The sequence below is a fragment of the Heterodontus francisci genome, chromosome 12, assembly GCF_036365525.1.
Source record: "Heterodontus francisci isolate sHetFra1 chromosome 12, sHetFra1.hap1, whole genome shotgun sequence".
Lineage (NCBI taxonomy): Eukaryota > Metazoa > Chordata > Chondrichthyes > Heterodontiformes > Heterodontidae > Heterodontus > Heterodontus francisci.
In genome coordinates this window covers 105,073,801-105,093,966 of record NC_090382.1, presented here as the reverse complement: position 1 = coordinate 105,093,966, position 20,166 = coordinate 105,073,801, and the positions used below count along the sequence as shown (strand labels likewise).

At 45.6% G+C, this 20,166-nt stretch overlaps 1 protein-coding gene across 2 annotated transcripts in view; it reads right to left on the bottom strand.

Annotated features, from left to right (window-relative positions):
- Positions 1-20,166, bottom strand: part of flt4 (fms related receptor tyrosine kinase 4) — a 262,662-nt gene that overhangs the window by 83,786 nt on the left and 158,710 nt on the right. For both annotated transcript variants that reach the window (XM_068044014.1, XM_068044013.1), the window contains 5 exons: positions 13,244-13,412; positions 6,412-6,548; positions 5,092-5,263; positions 2,984-3,101; positions 2,128-2,303 (listed from right to left, as the gene is read on the bottom strand). In XM_068044014.1, the coding sequence (XP_067900115.1) occupies positions 2,128-2,303; positions 2,984-3,101; positions 5,092-5,263; positions 6,412-6,548; positions 13,244-13,412 (772 nt within the window). The remainder of the gene's footprint in view (positions 1-2,127; positions 2,304-2,983; positions 3,102-5,091; positions 5,264-6,411; positions 6,549-13,243; positions 13,413-20,166) is intronic.

Here is a 20,166-nt window from a genome sequence, read left to right as displayed (position 1 = left end):
CTGTGGAACCCACACCCCAGTGAGAATCAGTGTCTGTGGAACCCATACCCCAGTGAGAGTCAATGTCTGTGGAACTCATACCCCAGTGAGAGTCAGTGTCTGGAACCCATACCCCAGTGAGAGTCAATGTCTGTGGACCCATACCCCAGTGAGAGTCAGTGTCTGTGGGACCCATACCCCAGAGAGAGTCAGTGTCTGTGGAACTCGTTCCCCAGTAAGAGTCAGTGTCTGTGGAATCTGTACCCCAGTGAGAGTCAGTGTCTGTGGAACTCGTTCCCCAGTAAGAGTCAGTGTCCGTGGAACCCACACCCCAGTGAGAATCAGTGTCTGTGGAACCCATACCCCAGTGAGAGTCAATGTCTGTGGACCCATACCCCAGTGAGAGTCAGTTTCTGTGGAACTCGTTCCCCAGTAAGAGTCAGTGTCCGTGGAACCCACACCCCAGTGAGAATCAGTGTCTGTGGAACCCATACCCCAGTGAGAGTCAATGTCTGTGGACCCATACCCCAGTGAGAGTCAGTGTCTGTGGGACCCATACCCCAGTGAGAATCAGTGTCTCTGGAACCCGTACCCCAGAGAGAGTCAGTGTCTGTGGAACTCGTTCCCCAGTAAGAGTCAGTGTCTGTGGAATCTGTACCCCAGTGAGAGTCAGTTTCTGTGGAACTCGTTCCCCAGTAAGAGTCAGTGTCCGTGGAACCCGTACCCCAGTGAGAGTCAGTTTCTGTGGAACTCGTTCCCCAGTAAGAGTAAGTGTCTGTGGAACCCGTATCCCAGTGAGAGTCAGTGTCTGTGGAATCCATATCCCAGTGAGAGTCAGTTTCTGTGGAACCCGTACCCCAGTGAGAGTCATTGTCTGTGGAACTCGTTCCCCAGTGAGAGTCAGTTTCTGTGGAACGTGTACCCCAGTGAGAGTCAGTGTCTGTGGAATCCATATCCCAGTGAGAGTCAGTTTCTGTGGAACCCGTACCCCAGTGAGAGTCAGTGTCTGTGGAACCCGTACCCCAGTGAGAGTCAGTGTCTGTGGAACCTGTACCCCAGTGAGAATCAGTGTCTGTGGAACCCGTACCCCAGTGACAGTCAGTGTCTGTGGAACCCGTACTCCAGTGAGAGTCAGTGTCTGTGGAACCCGTACCCCAGTGAGAGTCAGTTTCTGTGGAACCAGTACCCCAGTGAGAGTCAGTGTCTGTGGAATCCATATCCCAGTGAGAGTCAGTGTCTGTGGAACCCGTACCCCAGTGAGAGTCAGTGTCTGTGGAACTCGTTCCCCAGTGAGAGTCAGTGTCTGTGGAATCCATATCCCAGTGAGAGTCAGTTTCTGTGGAACCCGTACCCCAGTGAGAGTCAGTGTCTGTGGAATCCATATCCCAGTGAGAGTCAGTGTCTGTGGAACCCGTACCCCAGTGAGAGTCAGTGTCTGTGGAACCCGTACCCCAGTGAGAGTCAGTGTCTGTGGAACCCGTACCCCAGTGAGAATCAGTATCTGTGGAACCCGTACCCCAGTGAGAGTCAGTGTCTGTGGAACCCGTACTCCAGTGAGAGTCAGTGTCTGTGGAACCCGTACCCCAGTGAGAGTCAGTTTCTGTGGAACCAGTACCCCAGTGAGAGTCAGTGTCTGTGGAATCCATATCCCAGTGAGAGTCAGTGTCTGTGGAACCCGTACCCCAGTGAGAGTCAGTGTCTGTGGAACCCGTTCCCCAGTGAGAGTGAGTTTCTGTGGAACCAGTACCCCAGTGAGAGTCAGTGATGGTGAAACCCGTTCCCCAGTGAGAGTCAGTGATGGTGAAACCCGTACCCCAGTGAGAGTCAGTGTCTGTGGAATCTGTATCCCAGTGAGAGTCAGTGTCTGTGGAACCCGTTCCCCAGTGAGAGTCAATGATGGTGAAACCCGTTCCCCAGTGAGAGTCAGTGTCTGTGGAATCTGTATCCCAGTGAGAGTCAGTGTCTGTGGAACTGTATCCCAGTGAGAATCAGTGTCTGTGGAACTGTATCCCACTGAGAGAAGAGGCACAGTGCCATGGATGAAGATGCATAATATGAAACCGGCTGGATGTGGCATCAAAATCCAATGCAACTTGGAATTATTCCAATAATTCTGGTTTTGGAAGAGAATTCCTGCTGGTGTTTTACCATTGACCACAAGTTCCAGCCAGAGACGTTCCTCTAGTTGGGCGTTGCTGTTTCGTAGGACCACGGTATAGTTTCCTGCGTCCTGCTCTGTCACCTCCCCAATCACCAAACCCAATGGAGAATGTTTCACCTTGTTAAAGGATGGACTTTTGTTGATAAATTTTCCATCTTTGAACCTGAAACAAGACACACGTTAAGTGGATGTCGACAACGCGCAACACTGGGGGAGGGAGATAGTGGTGGGGGGGAGGGAGAGGGAGAGAGAGAGAAGGGAAGAGAGGGACAGGCAGGAGAGAGAGAGAAGGGAAGAGAGGGAAAGGCAGGAGGTGGGGGGGAGGCTGGCGAGAGAGAGAAGGGGAGATGGGAGAGAGAGAGGGGAGGAGGCGGGGTGGGGGGGAGGTGGGAGAGAGAGGCGGGAGAGAGAGAGGGGGAAGGCGGGAGAGAGAGGGCAAGGCGGGAGGGGGAGGCAGGAGAGAGAGAGAGGGAGGCGAGAGATATGTGGGGGAGGTGGGAGAGAGAGATGGGAAGGCGAGAGAGAGAGAGAGGGGGGAGGCGGGAGAGAGGAAGAGGGGTTGAGAGAAGGAAGAGGAGGGGTGAAGGAGAGGGAAAGGAGGAAAGACAGAGGAGGAGGGGAACAGAGGCAAGGAGGGATAGAGAAGGTGGGGAGGGGAAGAGGGAGGGAGAGAAGAGGGGCAGAAAAACTAAATTAAAAAGGTGATTTTTGTGAAAGAATTGGGTTATATTTATTTGGAATAAGGAAAGTGCATTTAAAAACAAACATTCAGCTGATCAAATGGTACAGATTTTCTCGATTCACATTGCAGGTTGAGACCCGAAATCCCCTGATAGAGCTCACCATTGCATCTTTGGCTGTGGGTAGGCTTGGATCCTCACAGGCAGACGCACATTTTTCTGTCCTGCCACCGCCTCGATGACTGAGCTCTCCTCATAACCCACACGGATAAAGGGATTTTCTGGAAAACATGAGGAGAGAAGACAAATCAGGAGGAGAATGGTCTCAAAAACACCGACAGCAGCTTAAACTGGAGCTGGGCACTGCCCAACACTAGTATAATGATTACACCTCCAAATTATTTCCTTGGCTATGAATTGTTTTGAAAGAACAAATGAACTTGCCATTATATAGCGCCATTCAAGACTTCAAGATGTCCCATACTATCAGCTGTGGCTCAGTTCGTAGCACACTCCTCCCTCTGAGCTAGAAGGTCAGTGTTTCAAATCTCCAGAGACTTGAGCACAAAATCCAGGCTGACACATGATCGGTGGTGAATTTGGAGGTGTGGGGGGGGGCATTTAATCAGTGGGAAAGGTGGTGGGTGGGGACCCCACCATCTTCCTGCCTCCACCCCGATTAAGTCAGAGGTGGAACAGCCTTTCTGCCCTGCTGCCATTTTTGGCCCTCAAGGGTCAATTAATATTCATGTAAGGGCCTCTTCCAATTGCTGCTGGTATTAACCTCGTGGGCAGACAGGCCTGTCGCCACGTGGGGAGCACAACATGCAAACCTGTGTGGGGTTGCTTGTGGTCTCCCGGGGTGCGGGGGGGGCCCTCATTCAAAGGTACGTTGATGGACCTGGTATTGGGACAGGGGTTGTGCTGAGAGCTACCCTAACTGCTGACCCCCGCTACACAACCCTCCCCTGCAATCCCCACCCTGTGACACCCCTCTGCGAACCTGGGCCTCCAGCAGGTGCCGTTCTGGCAACAGCCACCGCCTCCCCGGTGGCGCTGCTGAGCAAAAGAGATGCCAACCTCTGATTGGCTGGCAGCTCTTGGCGGGTGGGACATCACATCCCTGCTGTCCTGATCCAGGGGAAGGCCTGCCAGTGGCCTGTTAATTTATGATCGGCTCGGCATACTGCGGGCCTTCCCCAAAGGCGGCAATGCAGGTCCCTTGCCAGCTCCCAAGCTCGTAATTGAGACTCCCATCGCCTGTGCAATGCTGAGGGAGCGCTGCACTGCCGAAGGGGCAGCACCAAGGGAGTGCTGCACTGTCAAAGGGGCAGCACCAAGGGAATGCTGCACTGTCAAAAGGGCAGCACCAAGGGAGCGCTGCACTGCCGAAGGGGCAGCACCAAGGAAGTGCTGCACTGTCAAAGGGGCAGCACCAAGTGGGCGCTGCACTGTCAAAGGGGCAGCACCAAGGGAGTGCTGCACTGTCAAAGGGGCAGCACCAAGGGAGCGCTGCACTGTCAAAGGGGCAGCACCAAGGGAGCGCTGCACTGTCAAAGGGGCAGCACCAAGGGAGTGCTGCACTGTCAAAGGGGCAGCACCAAGGGAGTGCTGCACTGCCGAAGGGGCAGCACCAAGGGAGTGCTGCACTGTCAAAGGGGCAGCACCAAGGGAGTGCTGCACTGTCAAAAGGGCAGCACCAAGGGAGCGCTGCACTGCCGAAGGGGCAGCACCAAGGGAGTGCTGCACTGTCAAAGGGGCAGCACCAAGTGGGCGCTGCACTGCCGAAGGGGCAGCACCAAGGGAGCGCTGCACTGTTGGAGCTGCCATCTTTCAGATGATATGTTAAACTGAGGGCTACATCTACTCTGTCAAGTGGCATAAAAGATCCCACAGTCACTATTTTGAAGAACTGCAGAGGCTTCTCCCCTGGTGTCCTAGCCAACGTTTACCTTTCAACCATCATTGCTAGAACAGATTATCTGGTGACCATCACATAGCTTCTTGTGGAGTCTTGCTGTGCGTAAAATGCCTGTCACATTTCCTGTATTGCAACACTGACCACACTTTAAGGAAATTACTTAATTGGTTGTGAATTGCTTTGGGACATCTCAAAATATGAGGGCAGACCACAGCTATTAAATGTCATCCCCTTCTCTCCCAGTGACAACACACACTGTCCCTCACATACAAAGAGGGTCAAACATTACTCTGTGCTGTGGGGAACATTGAAGCACCGACTCAACCAATGAGGAAGTGGCATTTCCTTACCATGCACAATGACCTCTGCCCTTCTCTCCTTGATGTTGAAGCCGTTATTGGCCTTGCAAATGTAGGTGCCGTGCTCTGCCATTGTCACATTGCTGATGACAAGAGTGCTGCTTAGCTCTAACCCTTCATTCAACTCACGTTTTTGCGATGAAATCACCACTGGTCGATCAGTCTGGGCCAAGTAAAAAATAAACACAGCGTTCATCACCCCAGCCATAAGGCCAATGTGTCCAGTAATAAGACAGAGACACCAATCAACATTTAAAGTATTAAAATATCTAAGAGTCTACAAAGGAATAGGAGGAGGCCATTCAGCCCCTTGTGTTTGCCCCATTTAATTAGACCATGACTGATCTGCACCTTAACTCCATCCACCTGTCTTGGTTCTGTAATCCTTAATACCCTTACCCAACGAAAAGCTATCAATCTCAGTCTTGAAGTTTTCAATTGAATCCCAGCCTCAACAGTATTTGTATGAATAAGTGCTTCCTGATTTCACTACTGAATGGCCTTGCTCTAATTTATGTTTTTATCCCCTTGTTCTGGACACCCGCCCCGACCCTCACTTGAGGAAATAGTTTCTCTCTATCTACCCTATCAAATATTTTAATCATCTTAATCACCTCAATTAGATCACCCTTTAATTTTTTTTTTGTATTCAAGGGAATACCAGCCAAGTCTCTGCAACCTGTCCTCATAATTGTCCTTCAGATTTGGTACTGATATGAATTGCCCACAGCAGCTATTGTAAAACTGCAAAGTGTCAGTTGCTTATTTCGCTTCTGGCTTTACCTTGCTCACAGTGATGGAGAAAAAGACAATAAAATCCTGGAGCCTGATTGATGGCCAGTGAACGCCTGTGAGTTGTCACTCAACCACTATTTCACCACACTCCCTCATGTAAACAGTGACACCGCAGTACTGAGACACTAATAAACCTTTCAATGTGCCTGAAATTAGTGGAGTCTTTAAAATGGGTGGAGAGGATGAAGTAATTAAGACAATTGCACGTTGTTGAGGTGCGGAAATCTTATTGAATTGCTTTAAATAGCTGGCACACTCAACCCATTATAATCAACTTCAGCGTAATTGGCAAATGGTGAGCGGCATTTGCCCGATAGAGCGGCTGTGCTTGGTGAGTGTGGTCAGTGTAAGTGCTGGGGACTGGACCTCACTCAGTTTCTCTCCTGGCTCATTATTCAGCATCACTTCCTCAAGGGATGAGCAATAAATGCTGGTCTTGCCAGCAATGCCCACATCCCGTGAACAAATGAAAAAAAAACACAAACCAGCTACAAAATCAGAAACTTGCCACCTTACCCCTTTTCCTGGGTAACCCCACTGAAAGTCAATAACCACGTTGAATTCCGCCTCAATGATGCAGTTCAGTACCAGCTTCTCCCCAACCACCAGCTCGGTGCGACCAGGCTTCAGCGTGAACTTATAAATCACTTGTCCTTTAGGAAAGACAGGTCAGAAACAATAGCCAGACAGTGTGGTTAAACAGTATTTTGGTCAAGCGCTCACACCTCAAACATCCAAAAAATTGTTGCTCCTGCCTCATGAACCTTTCTTCTAAGTCAGTGGCTAGAAATTGCACTCATGTATCTTAACTTCCTTTTTTAGGAATATAAGACCAAGAGGAGGCCATTCAGCCCCTCACACCTATTCTGCTATTCAGTTAGATCATGACTGAACTATATCTTAACTCCATTTATTCAACTTGGTTCCATAACCTTTAATACCCTTGCCTAACAAAAGAATATCCATCCCTTGTTTGAAATTTTCAACTGCTTTTTACAAATATTACATGGTATTTCCAGCGCAGAAACAGGCCTTTAGGCTCAACTAGTCTATGTCAGTGTTTATGCTCTAAACAAGCCTCCTTCCACCCTACTTCATCTAACCTTACTAACATATCCTTCTATTCCTTTCTCCCTCATGTAATTATCTAGCTTCCCCTTAAATGCATTGATACTATTCACCTCAACCACTCCCTGTGGTAGCAAGTTCCACATTCTCACCACTCTCTGGGTAGAGAAGTTTCTCCTGAATTCTCTATTGGATTTATTAGTGACTATCTTACATTATATTTGTGGTCCCCTAATTTTGGTCTACCCCACAAGTGGAAACATCTTCTCTAGATCTACCCAATGAAACTCTTTTGTAACCCTAAAGACCTCCATTAGATCAGCCCTCTGCCTTTTTTCTAAAGAAGCCCGGCCTGTTCAATCTTTCCCAATAGGTATAACCTTTCAGTTTTGGTATTATTCTAGCAAATCATTCTTGCACCTTCTCCAGTGCCTCTATATCTTGTTTAAAATATTGATACAACTATTGGAACATAAGAAAATAAGAAATAGGTGCAGGATTAGGCCATTCAGCCCTTCGAGCCTGCTCCGCCATTCAGTGAGATCATGGCTGATCCTCTACTTCAACACCATTCTCTTGCTCTATCCCTGTAACCCTTGTTGGTTTTAATCTGTAAAAATCTATCAATCTCAGTCTTGAACATACTCAACAACTGACCATCCACAGCCCTCTGGGGCAGAAAATTCTAAATATTCACCACCCTGTGAGTGAATATTTCTCCTCATCTCAGTCCTAAATGGCCTGCCCCTTATTCTGAGACTGTGTCCCCTGGTTCTAGACTCCCCAGCCAGGGGAAACATCCTTCCTGCATCTACCCTGTAAGAACTTTGTATATTTGAATGAGATCACCTCTCATTCTTCTAAACTCCAGAAAGTAAAGGCCCAGTCTGTTTAATCTTTCCTCATTGGAAATCAATCCCAGGAATTAGTTTGGTGAACCTTCGTTGCACTCTCTCTATGGCAAGTATATCTTTCCTTAGGTAAGGAGATCAAAACTGCACACAATACTCCAGGTGCGGTCTCACCAAGACTCTACATAATTGCAGTAAGACATCTTTACTTGTATACTCAAATCCTTTTGTAATGAAGGCCATTTGCCTTCTAATTGCTTGCTGTACCTGCATGTTGGCTTTCAGTGACTCACTAACAAGGTCACCGAAGTCCCTTTGAAATTCAACACTTCCCAGCCTCTTACCATTTAAGAAATACTCTGTATTTCTGTTTTTTCTACCAAAGTGGATAACCTCACATTTTTTCACATTGTATTCCATCTGCCAAATTTTTGCTCACTCACTTAACCTCTCCAAATCCCCTTGAAATGTCCTTGCATCCTCCTCACAATTCATACTTCCATCTAGTTTTGTGTAATCTGTAAACTTGGAACAATTACATTTAATCCCCACATCCAAATCATTGATATAGATTGTGAATAGATGGGGCCCGAGCACTTATCCTTGCAGTGCCCAAAAAGTCACAGCCTGCCAATCCAAAAATGATCCATTCATTCCTATTCTCTGTTTTCTGTCCGTTAACCAGTTCTCAATCCATCTATTCATAGTACTCCTAGTATGGTCGTCCCAAGGTTCTATATATTTAGCATAACTTCTTTGCTTTTCAATGCTATCCCTCTAGAAATGAACCCCAGTGCTTTGTTTTGCTTTATTAAATGGTTTTATTAACATGTATCTGTACCCCCAGATTCCTCTGCTCCTCTACTCCATTTAGACTCATATTCCAAGCAGTACGTGGCCTCCTTATTCTACCTACCTCACATAATCTCTATTTTTGGGGGAAGAAAGCTCCTTTGTGTGAAGGAGTGCTTCTTGACATGAAAGCGAACAAGTCAGAGGGAATACAGCGGAAGCAAGTTTCAAAGGAGTAAGACCAGGATGGAAGGCCTCTACTTTAATGCCAGGAGTATTGCAGATAAAACAGATGAGTTAAGGGCAATGATTGACACGTGGAATTGTGATATAGTAGCCATCACGGAGACATGGTTGAGGAAGGGGCAGGATTGGCAGCTCAATATCCTGGGATATAGAATCTTCAGGCGAGACAGAGGAGGGAGTAAAAGAGGAGGGGGCATTGCAATATTAGTTAAGGAGTCAGTTACTGCAGTAAGGAGAGATGATTTCTTGGAGGGGGCATCAAATGAAGCTTTATGGGTAGAGTTTAGGAATAAAAAAGGGACAGCCAGATTGCTAAGTGTTTATTATAGACCCCCAGATAGTCAGCGGGAAATTGAGGAGCAAATATGTGCGCAATTTGCAGAGGTGTGTAAAAATAATAGGGTAATTATATTCGGTGATTTCAACTTTCCCAACATTAATTGGGATAGTCATCATGTTAAGGGCTTAGATGGAGTGGAGTTCTTAAAATGTATACAGGAGAACTTTTTAGCTCAATATGTAGGGGATCCAACAAGGGAGGGTGCAGGACCTAATTCTGCGGAATGAAGCCGGACAGGTGGTTGATGTGTTGGTGGGGGAGCATTTTGGTGATAGCGACCACAACATGGTACAATTTAAGCTTGTTATGGAGAAAGAAATAGACAAGTTGCAAAAAAAGGTTTTGGATTGGGGGAGAGTGAATTTTAGTAAAATAAGACAGGATCTGGCCAAGGTAGACTGGAAAGAGTTACTTGTCGGGAAATCTACAGAAGATCAGTGGGGGGGCATTCAAAAAGGAAATGGGGAGGGTACAGGCCTAACATGTTCCCTCTAGGGTAATAGGTAGGAGCAACAAGCCCAGAGAACCATTGATGACCAGAAACATTCAGGGTACGATGAGAAGGAAAAGAGAGGCATTTAGCAAATACAAGAAGAGCAAATCAATGGAAGCATTAGTGGAGTACAGAATGTGTAGGATGGAGCTCAAGAAAACAATTAGGAGAGCAAAGAGGGGTTATGAGAAAGCTCTGGCTGGTAAAAGTAGGGAAAATCCCAAGATATTCTATAAGTATATCAATGGGAAGAGGATAACCAGGGAAAGAGTAGGGCCCATTAGGGACCAAGGGGGAAATTTGTGGGTGGAGCAAGAGGACATTGGTAGGGTGTTGAACGAATACTTCACATCTGTCTTCACCCAAGAGAAAGAGCATGTAGATATGGAACTTAGAGAGAGAGACTGTGAGGTTCTTGAGAAAATTGTCATAGGGAGTGACAAGATATTGGAGGTTTTGGAAGGCTTAAAAATAGACAAATCTCCAGGTCCTGATGATTTGTGTCCCAGGATGCTGTGGGAGGCGAGGGTGGAGATTGCAGGGGCTCTGATCCTAATTTTTAATTCCTCTCTGGCCACGGGGGAGGTGCCAGAGGACTGGAGAACAGCTAATGTGGTCCCACTATTTAAGAAAGGTTGTAGAGATAAGCCAGGGAACTACAGACCAGTGAGTCTCACGTCAGTGGTAGGGAAACATTTGGAGAAAATTCTGAAGGAGAGAATCTATCACCACTTGGAGAGGCAAAATTTCATTAGGAATAGTCAGAATGGCTTTGTCAGAGGGAGGTCATGTCTAACAAAATTGATTGAATTTTTTGAGCATGTGACCAGGTGTGTAGATGAGTGTAGTACAGTTGATGGAGTTTACATGGATTTCAGCAAAGCCTTTGACAAGGTCCCACATGGGAGACTTATCAAGAAAGCAAATGCATATGGGATACAGGGTAACTTGATAAGGTGGATTCAAAATTGGCTTAGCTGTAGGAGACAGAGAGTGATGACAGACGGCTGTTTTAGTGACTGGAAGCCAGTGTCCAGTGGCGTACCACAGGGATCTGTACTGGGTCCCCTATTGTTTGTCATTTATATAAACGACATAGATGACTATGTGGGGGGTAGGATCAGTAAGTTCACGGATGACACAAAGATTGGCTGAGTGGTTAACAGTGAGGTGGAGTGTCTTAGGTTAAAGGAAGATATAGACGGGATGGTCAAATGGGCAGAAAAGTGGCAGATGGAATTTAACGCTGAAAAGTGTGAGATGATACACTTTGGAAGGAGTAATGTGACATGGAAGTATTCAATGAATGGCCTGACACTGGGAAGTTCCGAGGAACAAAGGGATCTTGGCGTGTTTGTCCATAGATCTCTGAAGGCAGAAGGGCAGGTTAATAGGGTGGTGAAAAAGGCATATGGGACACTTGCCTTTATCAATCAAGGCATAGATTACAAAAGCAGGGAGGACATGTTGGAGTTGTATAGAACTTTGGTAAGGCCACAACTGGAGTACTGTGTGCAATTCTGGTCGCCACATTATAGGAAGGATGTGATTGCATTGGACGGGGTGCAGAGGCGATTCACCAGGATGTTGCCTGGGATGGAACATTTAAGCTATGAGGAGAGGTTGGATAGGCTTGGGTTGTTTTCGCTGGAGCAGAGAAGACTGAGGGGTGACCTGATCGAGGTCAGGACAGGGTGGATAGGGAGCAGCAGTTCCCCTTAGTTGAAGGGTCAGTTACGAGGGGTCACAAGTTTAAGGTGAGGGGCGGGATGTTTAAGGGGGATTTGAGGAAGAACTTTTTTACCCAGACGTTGGTGACGGTCTGAAATTCCCTTTCTGGGAGGGTGGTAGAGGCAGGTTGCCTCACATCCTTTAAAAGGTACTTGGATGAGCACTAGGCACGTCATAACATTCAAGGCTATGGGCCAAGTGCTGGCAAATGGGATTAGGTAGACAGGTCAGGTGTTTTAATGCATTGGTGCAGACTCGAAGGGCTGAAGGGCCTCTTCTGCACTGTATTATTCAGTGATTCTGCGATCTGAATGGCCTAGCTCTAATTTTAAGATTATGCCCCCTTTTTCTGGACTCCACCAGCATCAAATTTCCTGAAGATGCGGTTTCTTGTTGAGATAGAGTTCCAGTGGAGCTGGCCCTCCTCCAATACCTTGTCCATGAGGCATCTCTTCACATGCAAGCTTAAATAGTTAGTGTTGGCAGACTATTTGACCAAGGAAGTGCAGAGCCAAGCTTCAACCTTTTCTCCCTTGATATCATTTGCTAGCTGGAGTCAATGGACAGTGATTGAGAACAGGAACCCTGTTGACTCACTGATCCCTTACCCAAGAGTATGAAGATCAATTCTATCAGCTTTAGCCCCCGTGGAGATCAGCAACCTCAGAAGAGACCAAACTTGGGACCTTCCTTAACTGCCCAGCAGACATCAGCAAGAGGCATCAAAAAGCTAACTTTTTTTAAACACGGGGAGAATTAAGTTTCAGTCTCTCGGGAATATGATGAAAGTTCTAGTTGTGGGCAGAATATGCTGCCCAGAAATTTTTGTTGTCATTATTAGTGGATAGTTGAGGAAAGTGTTTTGCTCTCCGACTTTCAGTGAAGAAATTCACCCACTTAAGGATAAACCGGAAGAATGACTTCGACCAGGAATTTTGTCACAGCTGCTTGTGCTCTGCTGGAACGTCACCGGAGGTTTAGCAGAAACCGGGTTGATAGGCTTAACTAGTAAATGGAACACCTGACCTTGTGCTATTGAATGGAACATCAGGCTTGGTGCTATTGTAAGTATCACAGCAGCTTTCACTGTGACAACACAATGCACCAATTGAGGTAATGGATATGTTTGGTCATTGGACTGATGATAAATAACATGGACTGTTAGGTTTCTGAAGTTAGATTTCTAACTGATTGACAACATGCAATTGCAGCAGCAATTTCTGTGAGCTTTGGACACAGACACACAGTGTACAAAATTCAAATGTGGATTATGCACCAGCAGTGTTAGACTGCATCACAAACATAATCTTGGTTAAAACGCACAGAGGAATTTTCATCTTCAGATCTGCTCTTCCCTTTGTCTTTATCTCTTTATTTATCCTGTCTTGTTATCTTTGCTCTCCTTGCTGGTCCCGTGGGACATATGAATGGCTTTCCCTCTCACTTTTTCAATGCTATGGAGGATGGCTGTACCCAGCATTCACAGTGGCAGTGAAAGCCCTCCATTAAAAAGTATTAGTAAGTGTGAGCATGAGTGAATTACATAGAATGCTATAGAATATACAGCACAAAATAGGCCATTTGTTAACAACTAGTCTGTACTGGTATTTATACTTGACATGAGCCTCCTCCCAATCCAACTGCCTCACCTCCACCTTTCTGCATATCTTTCTATTTCCTTTTCTCTCATGTACTTATCTAGTTTCCTTTTGAAAGCTATTGCCTCACACACCTCAAGAGGGAAGACTGTGAGGGATTACTGGCCCTCTGCATTAGATTGCACAGCTTTAACCTTGGGGAGAAACAGACAAGAAATGCAAGTCTTACCTGTAACCTGGATGAAGTAGGGCGCAGTAGAGTAGGTTGTGTCACCGATGACAGTTTCACAAGTAACGTATAACAAGCTTTCAAGTCTGTGCCGGTGGACGACCATTCCCTCTTTGTTATTCCATATCACGCTTTTTCCATCTGGGTAAATTATTGTCTTTGTGAAACCCTAACAAATAGTGACCAAAAGAAAATTGATTAGATGGACTAAAGCAGGAGCTGGGACAGCTTGCTCAGATCTTATTGAATGGCAGAGCCGGCTTGAGTGGCCATATGGCCTACTCTGCTCCAATTTCTCATGTTTTTATCTATTAGTAGAAGACCAGAGTATTAAAGGGATGGTACAACTCAAAGTTTAGTCCAATTATAAGTTGAAATAATTTCACCACCCACCCCGACCTTCCCTCCCCGCACCCTAGAAAGGATGTATTAGCTTCAGTAGGAATGCAATGCAGATTTACCTGAATGTTACCAGAACTCCAAGGGTTTGATTATGAAGTGAGATTACATAAACTAGGGCTGTATTCCCTGGAATATAGATGATTAAGGGGTTATTTGATAGAGGTTTGTAGTAATTTGAAAGGAATTGATAGGGTAGATAGAAGGAATTTTTTTCCACTGGTAGGAGAATCTATGAAAGGGAACACAATCTTAAAATCAGAGCCAGCACATCAGGAGAGAAATTAGAAAACACTACACACAAAGGGTGATAGAAGTGTGGAACTCTCTCCCAGAAAAAAGCAGTAGATGCTAGTTCAATTAATAATTTTAAATTTGAGATTGATAGATTTTGATAGACAAGGGTATAAAACGATATGGAGCCAAGGCAGTGGATGTAGTCAGGATACAGATTATCATGATCTCACATCGTCAGAACAAGCTCAAGGGGCTGAATGGCCTCTTCTCATTCCTATTTTGAAGTCAATGGGGATCAGGGGAAAACTCTTCAATGGCTAGAGTCATACATAGCACAAAGGAAGATGGTTGTGGTTGTTGGAGGTCAAACATCTCAGTCCCAGGACATTACTGCAAGAGTTTCTCAGGAAGTGTCCAAGGCCCAACTATCTTCAGCTGCTTCATTAATGACCTTCCCTCCATCATAAGGTCAGACGTGGGGATGTTCACTGATGATTGAACAATGTCCAGTTCCATTCGCAATTCTTCAGATAATGAAGCAGTCCATGTTCACATACAGCAAGACCTGGACAACATCCAGGCTTGGGCTGATAAGTGGCAAGTAACATGTATACCACACAAGTGCCAGGCAATGACCATCTCAAACATGAGAGTGTCCAACCATCTCTCCTTAACATTCAACACCATTACCATTACTGAATCCCCCACCATCAACATACTAGGAGTTACCATTAACCAGAATCTAACAGGTCCAGCCATATAAATACTGTGGCTACAAAAGCAGGTCAAATGTTGGGTGTACTACAGTAAGTGTCTCACCTCCTGACTCCCTAAAGGCTTTCCACCATCTACAAGGCACAAGTCAGGAGTGTGATGGAATGCTCTCCACTTGCCTGGATGGGTGCAGCTCCAACAACACTCAAGAAGCTCAACACCATCCAGGACAAAGCAGCCCCTCCATTCATTCCTCCCCACCTTCCCCGTAGTGTATACCATCATCAGGATGCACTGCAGCAACTCACCAAGGCTCCTTCGATAGCAGTTTCCAAACCTTTGACTTCCAAGAAGAACAAGGGCAGCTGAGGCATGGGAACACCACCACCTGCAAGTTCCCCTCCAAGTCACACACCATCCTGACTTGGAACTGTATTGTTGCTTCGTCAAAATCTTGGAATTCCCTCCCTAACAGCACTGTGGGTGTACCTACACTAAAGGCCTACTACCCAACTCGAACCCGACGGGACCAGACGACATGTGTCATGTTCAGGTCGAGTCGGGTCGCACTTCCAGGTCCAGCATTCGGGTTCGGGTCGGGTCGGGCCAGATCGGACATGCTCTATCACCACCTCAGGTAAGTGACTTTAATGTTAATTTACTTTTTGGACTTTAAAGGTGGTTTTGCTACAGCTATTTTAAGCTTGTGCAGTTAAGGAACAAAGTGAAAAACGGAAGGTAGGTTAACTGATGGTCGGGTCGGGTTGGACGCGGGAGAAAATGGAAGGACTCGGGCTGGTTCGGGTCTGGGCGGGTTTCTGTCAGGCTCGTGTTGGGTCTCATTTGCAGACCCAGGCAGGCCTTTAACCTACACCATAGGGACTGTAGTGGTTCAAGATGATGACTCAGCATCATCTCCTCAAGGACAATTAGGGGATAAGCAATAAATGCTGATCTTGCCAATGACTCCCACATCTCATGAATGAGACCTCGTACTGGGAATGCAAATTAGTCATATCATCTCTGTGGAGACAGTGAACAGAGAAAATCTTCATCATTTGTACAACACTGGGGCTCATTGTAACCAGATTGATAAGTTCCAGTTTGGAAAAGTATGAATGATGGGGATGGAAGTGAGAGCAATACAGAGGCAGCAATTTTAACTCTGAGCCAGTTCTCGGTGGGCAAGTTTTTGATTTACTTTTACGGTGAGAAACCTAGCCATTCTGGGGTGGAAGATCTGTGGGAAGTGCTGAAAAATACTATGGGGGTCCCTGTGGTTGGGAGGAGGGGAGGAGGGTGAAGGCGTGAGATCAAGTACAGAGGAGGCCTGAGCTTACATTGAGGGGCCTGAAGAGACCCCATCGCTTTCCTCGCTGGATTGGCCTGGCGGGAGACTCACTGCAGCTTCCCATTCAGGCTAGTGAGTCAAAATTCCAGGCGAGTCCCGATAACCGCATTGTGATCTCATATGGACATGTTAAAAAGGACCCTACTGGTGAGAAGAGGTAAACGTTTCCTGGAGCACACATTCCAGGAGGTGATCACCTTGCAGCTATTGAACGTTCAGGAGGATAGTAAGTGGGTGACCATCCAACAGGGCAGGATGACGCAAACAGTGCAGGAATCCTCCAGGAGTGTGACACTCTCAAACCGGTTTGCCGTCCTAAATATCGGTAAGAGTGATGACACCTTGCAGGGTGCAGTATTGAGCATGTCCACAGCGTTGTGGGGCAAATCACTGTACAGGGGGGCATAGTAAAGTGCAGAAATGCAGTGGTCATAGAGGATTCAATAGTCAGTTCTGCAACCGCAACGCCAGTCCAAATGGTATGTTGCCACCCTGGTACCAGGGTAAAGGGCATCACTGAACAGGTGCAGAACATTTTGCAAGACAAAGGGGAACAGCCAGAAGTCATGGTCCATGTTGGAACCAATGACAAAGGAAGGTTGAGGTCCTGCCAGAGTTTCAGGAGCTAGGGGGGAAATTAAAGTGCAGAACCTCAAAAGTAGTAATATCTGGATTATTCCCAGTGCTACCTTGCAGTAAGTATAAAAATAGTAGGATAAAACAGGTTAGCACATAGCTAGAAAAAGGAGTCTTATGACAAATGTAAGGTTCATAGTACAGTAAAGAACCAAGTTAAATGCAAAAAGTACAGAGAACTGAAAAAGGAAATAAGAGGGGCAATGGCAGAGCAAGAGAATAGATTAGCAGCTAAAATAAAAGGGAACTTAAAAGTCTTTTATAAATAAATAAATAGCGTAAGGTTAGTCAAAGAAAGGATGAGACTGATTAGAGTCTTCCTGTGGAGGCAGAGGGCATGGCTGAGGTACTAAATGAGTAATTTGCATCTGTCTTCACTATCAAAGAGGATGCTGCCAATATCAAGGTAGTAGTGATATTCGATAGGATAAAATTAAAGAGGAGGTACTTAAAATGTTGGCAGCGTTCACAGTAAAAAAGTCACCTGGTCTGGATGGGCTGTATCGCAGGTTACTGAGGGAAGGGTGGAAATTGCGGGAGCGCTGGCCTTAATCTTCCATTCCTCCTTAGATATGGAGCAATGTCAGAGGACTGGAGGAATGCAAATGTTACATACCTGTTCAAAAAAGGGGAGAGGGATAAATCCAGCAACTAGTCAGTCAGCCTAATGTCAGTGGTGGGAAAACGTTTAGAGGCAGTAATCAGGACAAAATTAGTTGGCACTTGGAAAAATATAGGTTAATAAATGAAAGCCAGCACAGATTTGTTAAATGCAAATCGTGTTTGACGACCATGATTGACTTCTTTGATGAAGTAACGGGGAGGGAACATAAAGTTAGTGTGGTTGGCATTTATGGACTTACAAAATACATTTGATAAAGTAGCACATAATATATTTGTTAACAAAATTGAACCCTGGATTAAAGGGACAGTGGCAGTATGTGGATACAAAATTGGCTAAGAGACAGAAAGCAGAATGTAGTGGTGTGCAGTTGTTTTTCAGGCTGGAAGGAAGTGTACGGTGGTGTTCTCCAGGAGTCGGTACTTGACCCACTGCTCTATTTGACAATAAAAATGAATGAACTGCATTTGGGTATACACAAATAATTTCAAGCTTTGCAGATGACATGAAATTTGGAAATACAGTAAACAATGAGGAGGATAGTAATAGATGTCAGTAGGACATAGACTGGTGAAATAGGCAGATACGTGGCAGATGCAATTTACTGCAGAGAAACGTGAAGTGATACATTCTGCTAGGAAGAACGAGGAGAGGCAATTATAAAATCTTTCGGAGGAGTGAAATCTTTCTAAACCCATCTGATTCACAAATGTCCTTCAGGGAAGGAAATCTGCTGTCCTTACCTAGTCTGACCTACTTGTGACTCCAGACCCACAGCAATGTGGTCATCTCTTAAATGCCCTCTGAAACGGTCTACCAAGCCAAGGGCAATTAGGGATGGGCAATAAATGCTAGCCTAGCCAGTGGTGCCTACATCCCATGAACGAATAATAAAAAAAGATACAATTTTAAAGGGGTGCAAGAACAAAGAGATGTAGGGGTTTACACACAGAAATCTTTGATGGAAGCGGAACAAGTTAAGAAGGCTGTTAAAAATAAATGAGATCCTTGACTTCATAAATATAGAGTACAAAAGCAAGGAAGTTATGTTGAATCTTCATAAATCCTTGATTAGGCTCCAGCTGGAGTGCTGTGTCCAATTCTGGGCACCACACTTTATGAAGGATGTCAAGACCTGAAAGAGGGGCCAGAGGTGATATACCAGAATGGTACCAGATATGAGGAACTTCAATTATATGGAGAGACTGGAAAAGCTGGGATTGCACCTTTTAGAGCAGAGAAGGTTAAGGGGAGATTTAATTAAGGCCTTTAGTTTTAGATTCCCCAAAAGTGAGAACATTTTTTCTCATCTACCCTATCAAACCCTTTCAGAATCTTAAATTCCTCTACTAGATCACTCCTCAGCCTTCTCCTCCCACAAGAAAAGAGTCCCTATTCAATCTTTCTTCAAAGGTATCACCTTGCACTTCTGGTATCATCTTTTTTTTTGAACTTCACCTGTCCCTCCATATCATTTTTATTATATGGAGATCAGAACTGTTCACAGTACTTGAAATGTGAACTAACTAAGGGTTTATACAAGGTTCATAAAATTTCTTTGCTTTTCAATTCTTTCTAGAAATGAGTTTTGCTGTTTTTTTACAATAATTTTAAAAACCTGAGCTACTACTTTTAGTGATTTGTGCATCTGTACCCTATATCCCTTTGACCCTGTACCCCACTTAAATTCTAATTTTCCAAGGAGTATGTGGCCTCCTTATTCTTCCTACCAAAATCCAATACCTCACACACATCTATATTGAAATTAATTTACCAATTACATGGCAATTCTGCAAATCAGTTAATGTCTTCTCATTATTGATCGCATTCCTCCTCTGTATTAATTACACCACACTATTTGGCATCATTCGCAAATTTTTAAATTGTGCTTCCAATTCCCAAGTCCAAATAATTTATGTAAATTATGAACAACAGTGGGCTCAGCACTGATCCCTGTGGGACACCACTTTCCATCTTTTGCCAGTCTGAGTAGCTACTCTAATCCCCACTCACTGTTTTCCATCTGGTAGCCACTTACTATCCACTCTGCTACCTCTACCCTGACTCCACATGCTCTGACCTTAGTTATGAGTCTAGTGTGTGGTACCTTACTGAAGATCTTTTGAAAATATAATGTTGATCAAGCATGACCTTCCCTTTTGAAATCCATGCAGACTACTCTATGTTATATTTTCAGTTTCTAGATGCTTTTCTACATAAGATTAGAAGAAATAGGAGCAGGAGTAGGCCAGATAGTCACTCCAGCCTGCTCTGCAGTAAAAGAAGATCATGGCTGATCTTCCACCTCTGCTACACCGTCCCACCCTGTCTCTCTATCCCTTGATTCCCTCAGTGTCCAAAAATCTATCCATCTCAGTCTTGAATATACTCAATGACTGTGCATCCACAGCTCTCTTGGGTAGGGAATTCTTAAGATTCACAGAATCACAGAATCATTACAGCGCAGAAGGAGGCCATTAAGCCCATCGTGTCCGCACCAGCTCTGGCATTCCCCGCTTTCTCCCTGTAACCCTGCACATTCTTCCTTTTCATAAAGCAGTCCTAAAGTGTGGCTGCAGTACTAAAGACAGGGCTAAAATGTGGCGAGTCGAAGAGACTTAGTAGTTGGCAGGAAAAAAGACAGAGGCGCAAGGGGAGAGCCAACTGTGCAACAGCCCCGACAAACAAATTTCTCTGCAGCACCTGTGGAAGAGCCTGTCACTCTAGAATTGGCCTTTATAGCCACTCCAGGCGCTGCTTCACAAACCACTGACCACCTCCAGGCGCGTATCCATTGTCTCTCGAGATAAGGAGGCCCAAAGAAACAAGGATGCAGTACTCCAGCCGAGGCTGAACTAGTGTCTTATATAAGTTCAACATAACTTCCTTGCTCTTGTACTCTCTGCCACTATTAATAAAGCCCAGGATACTGTATGCTTTATTAACCACTCTCAACCTGAACTG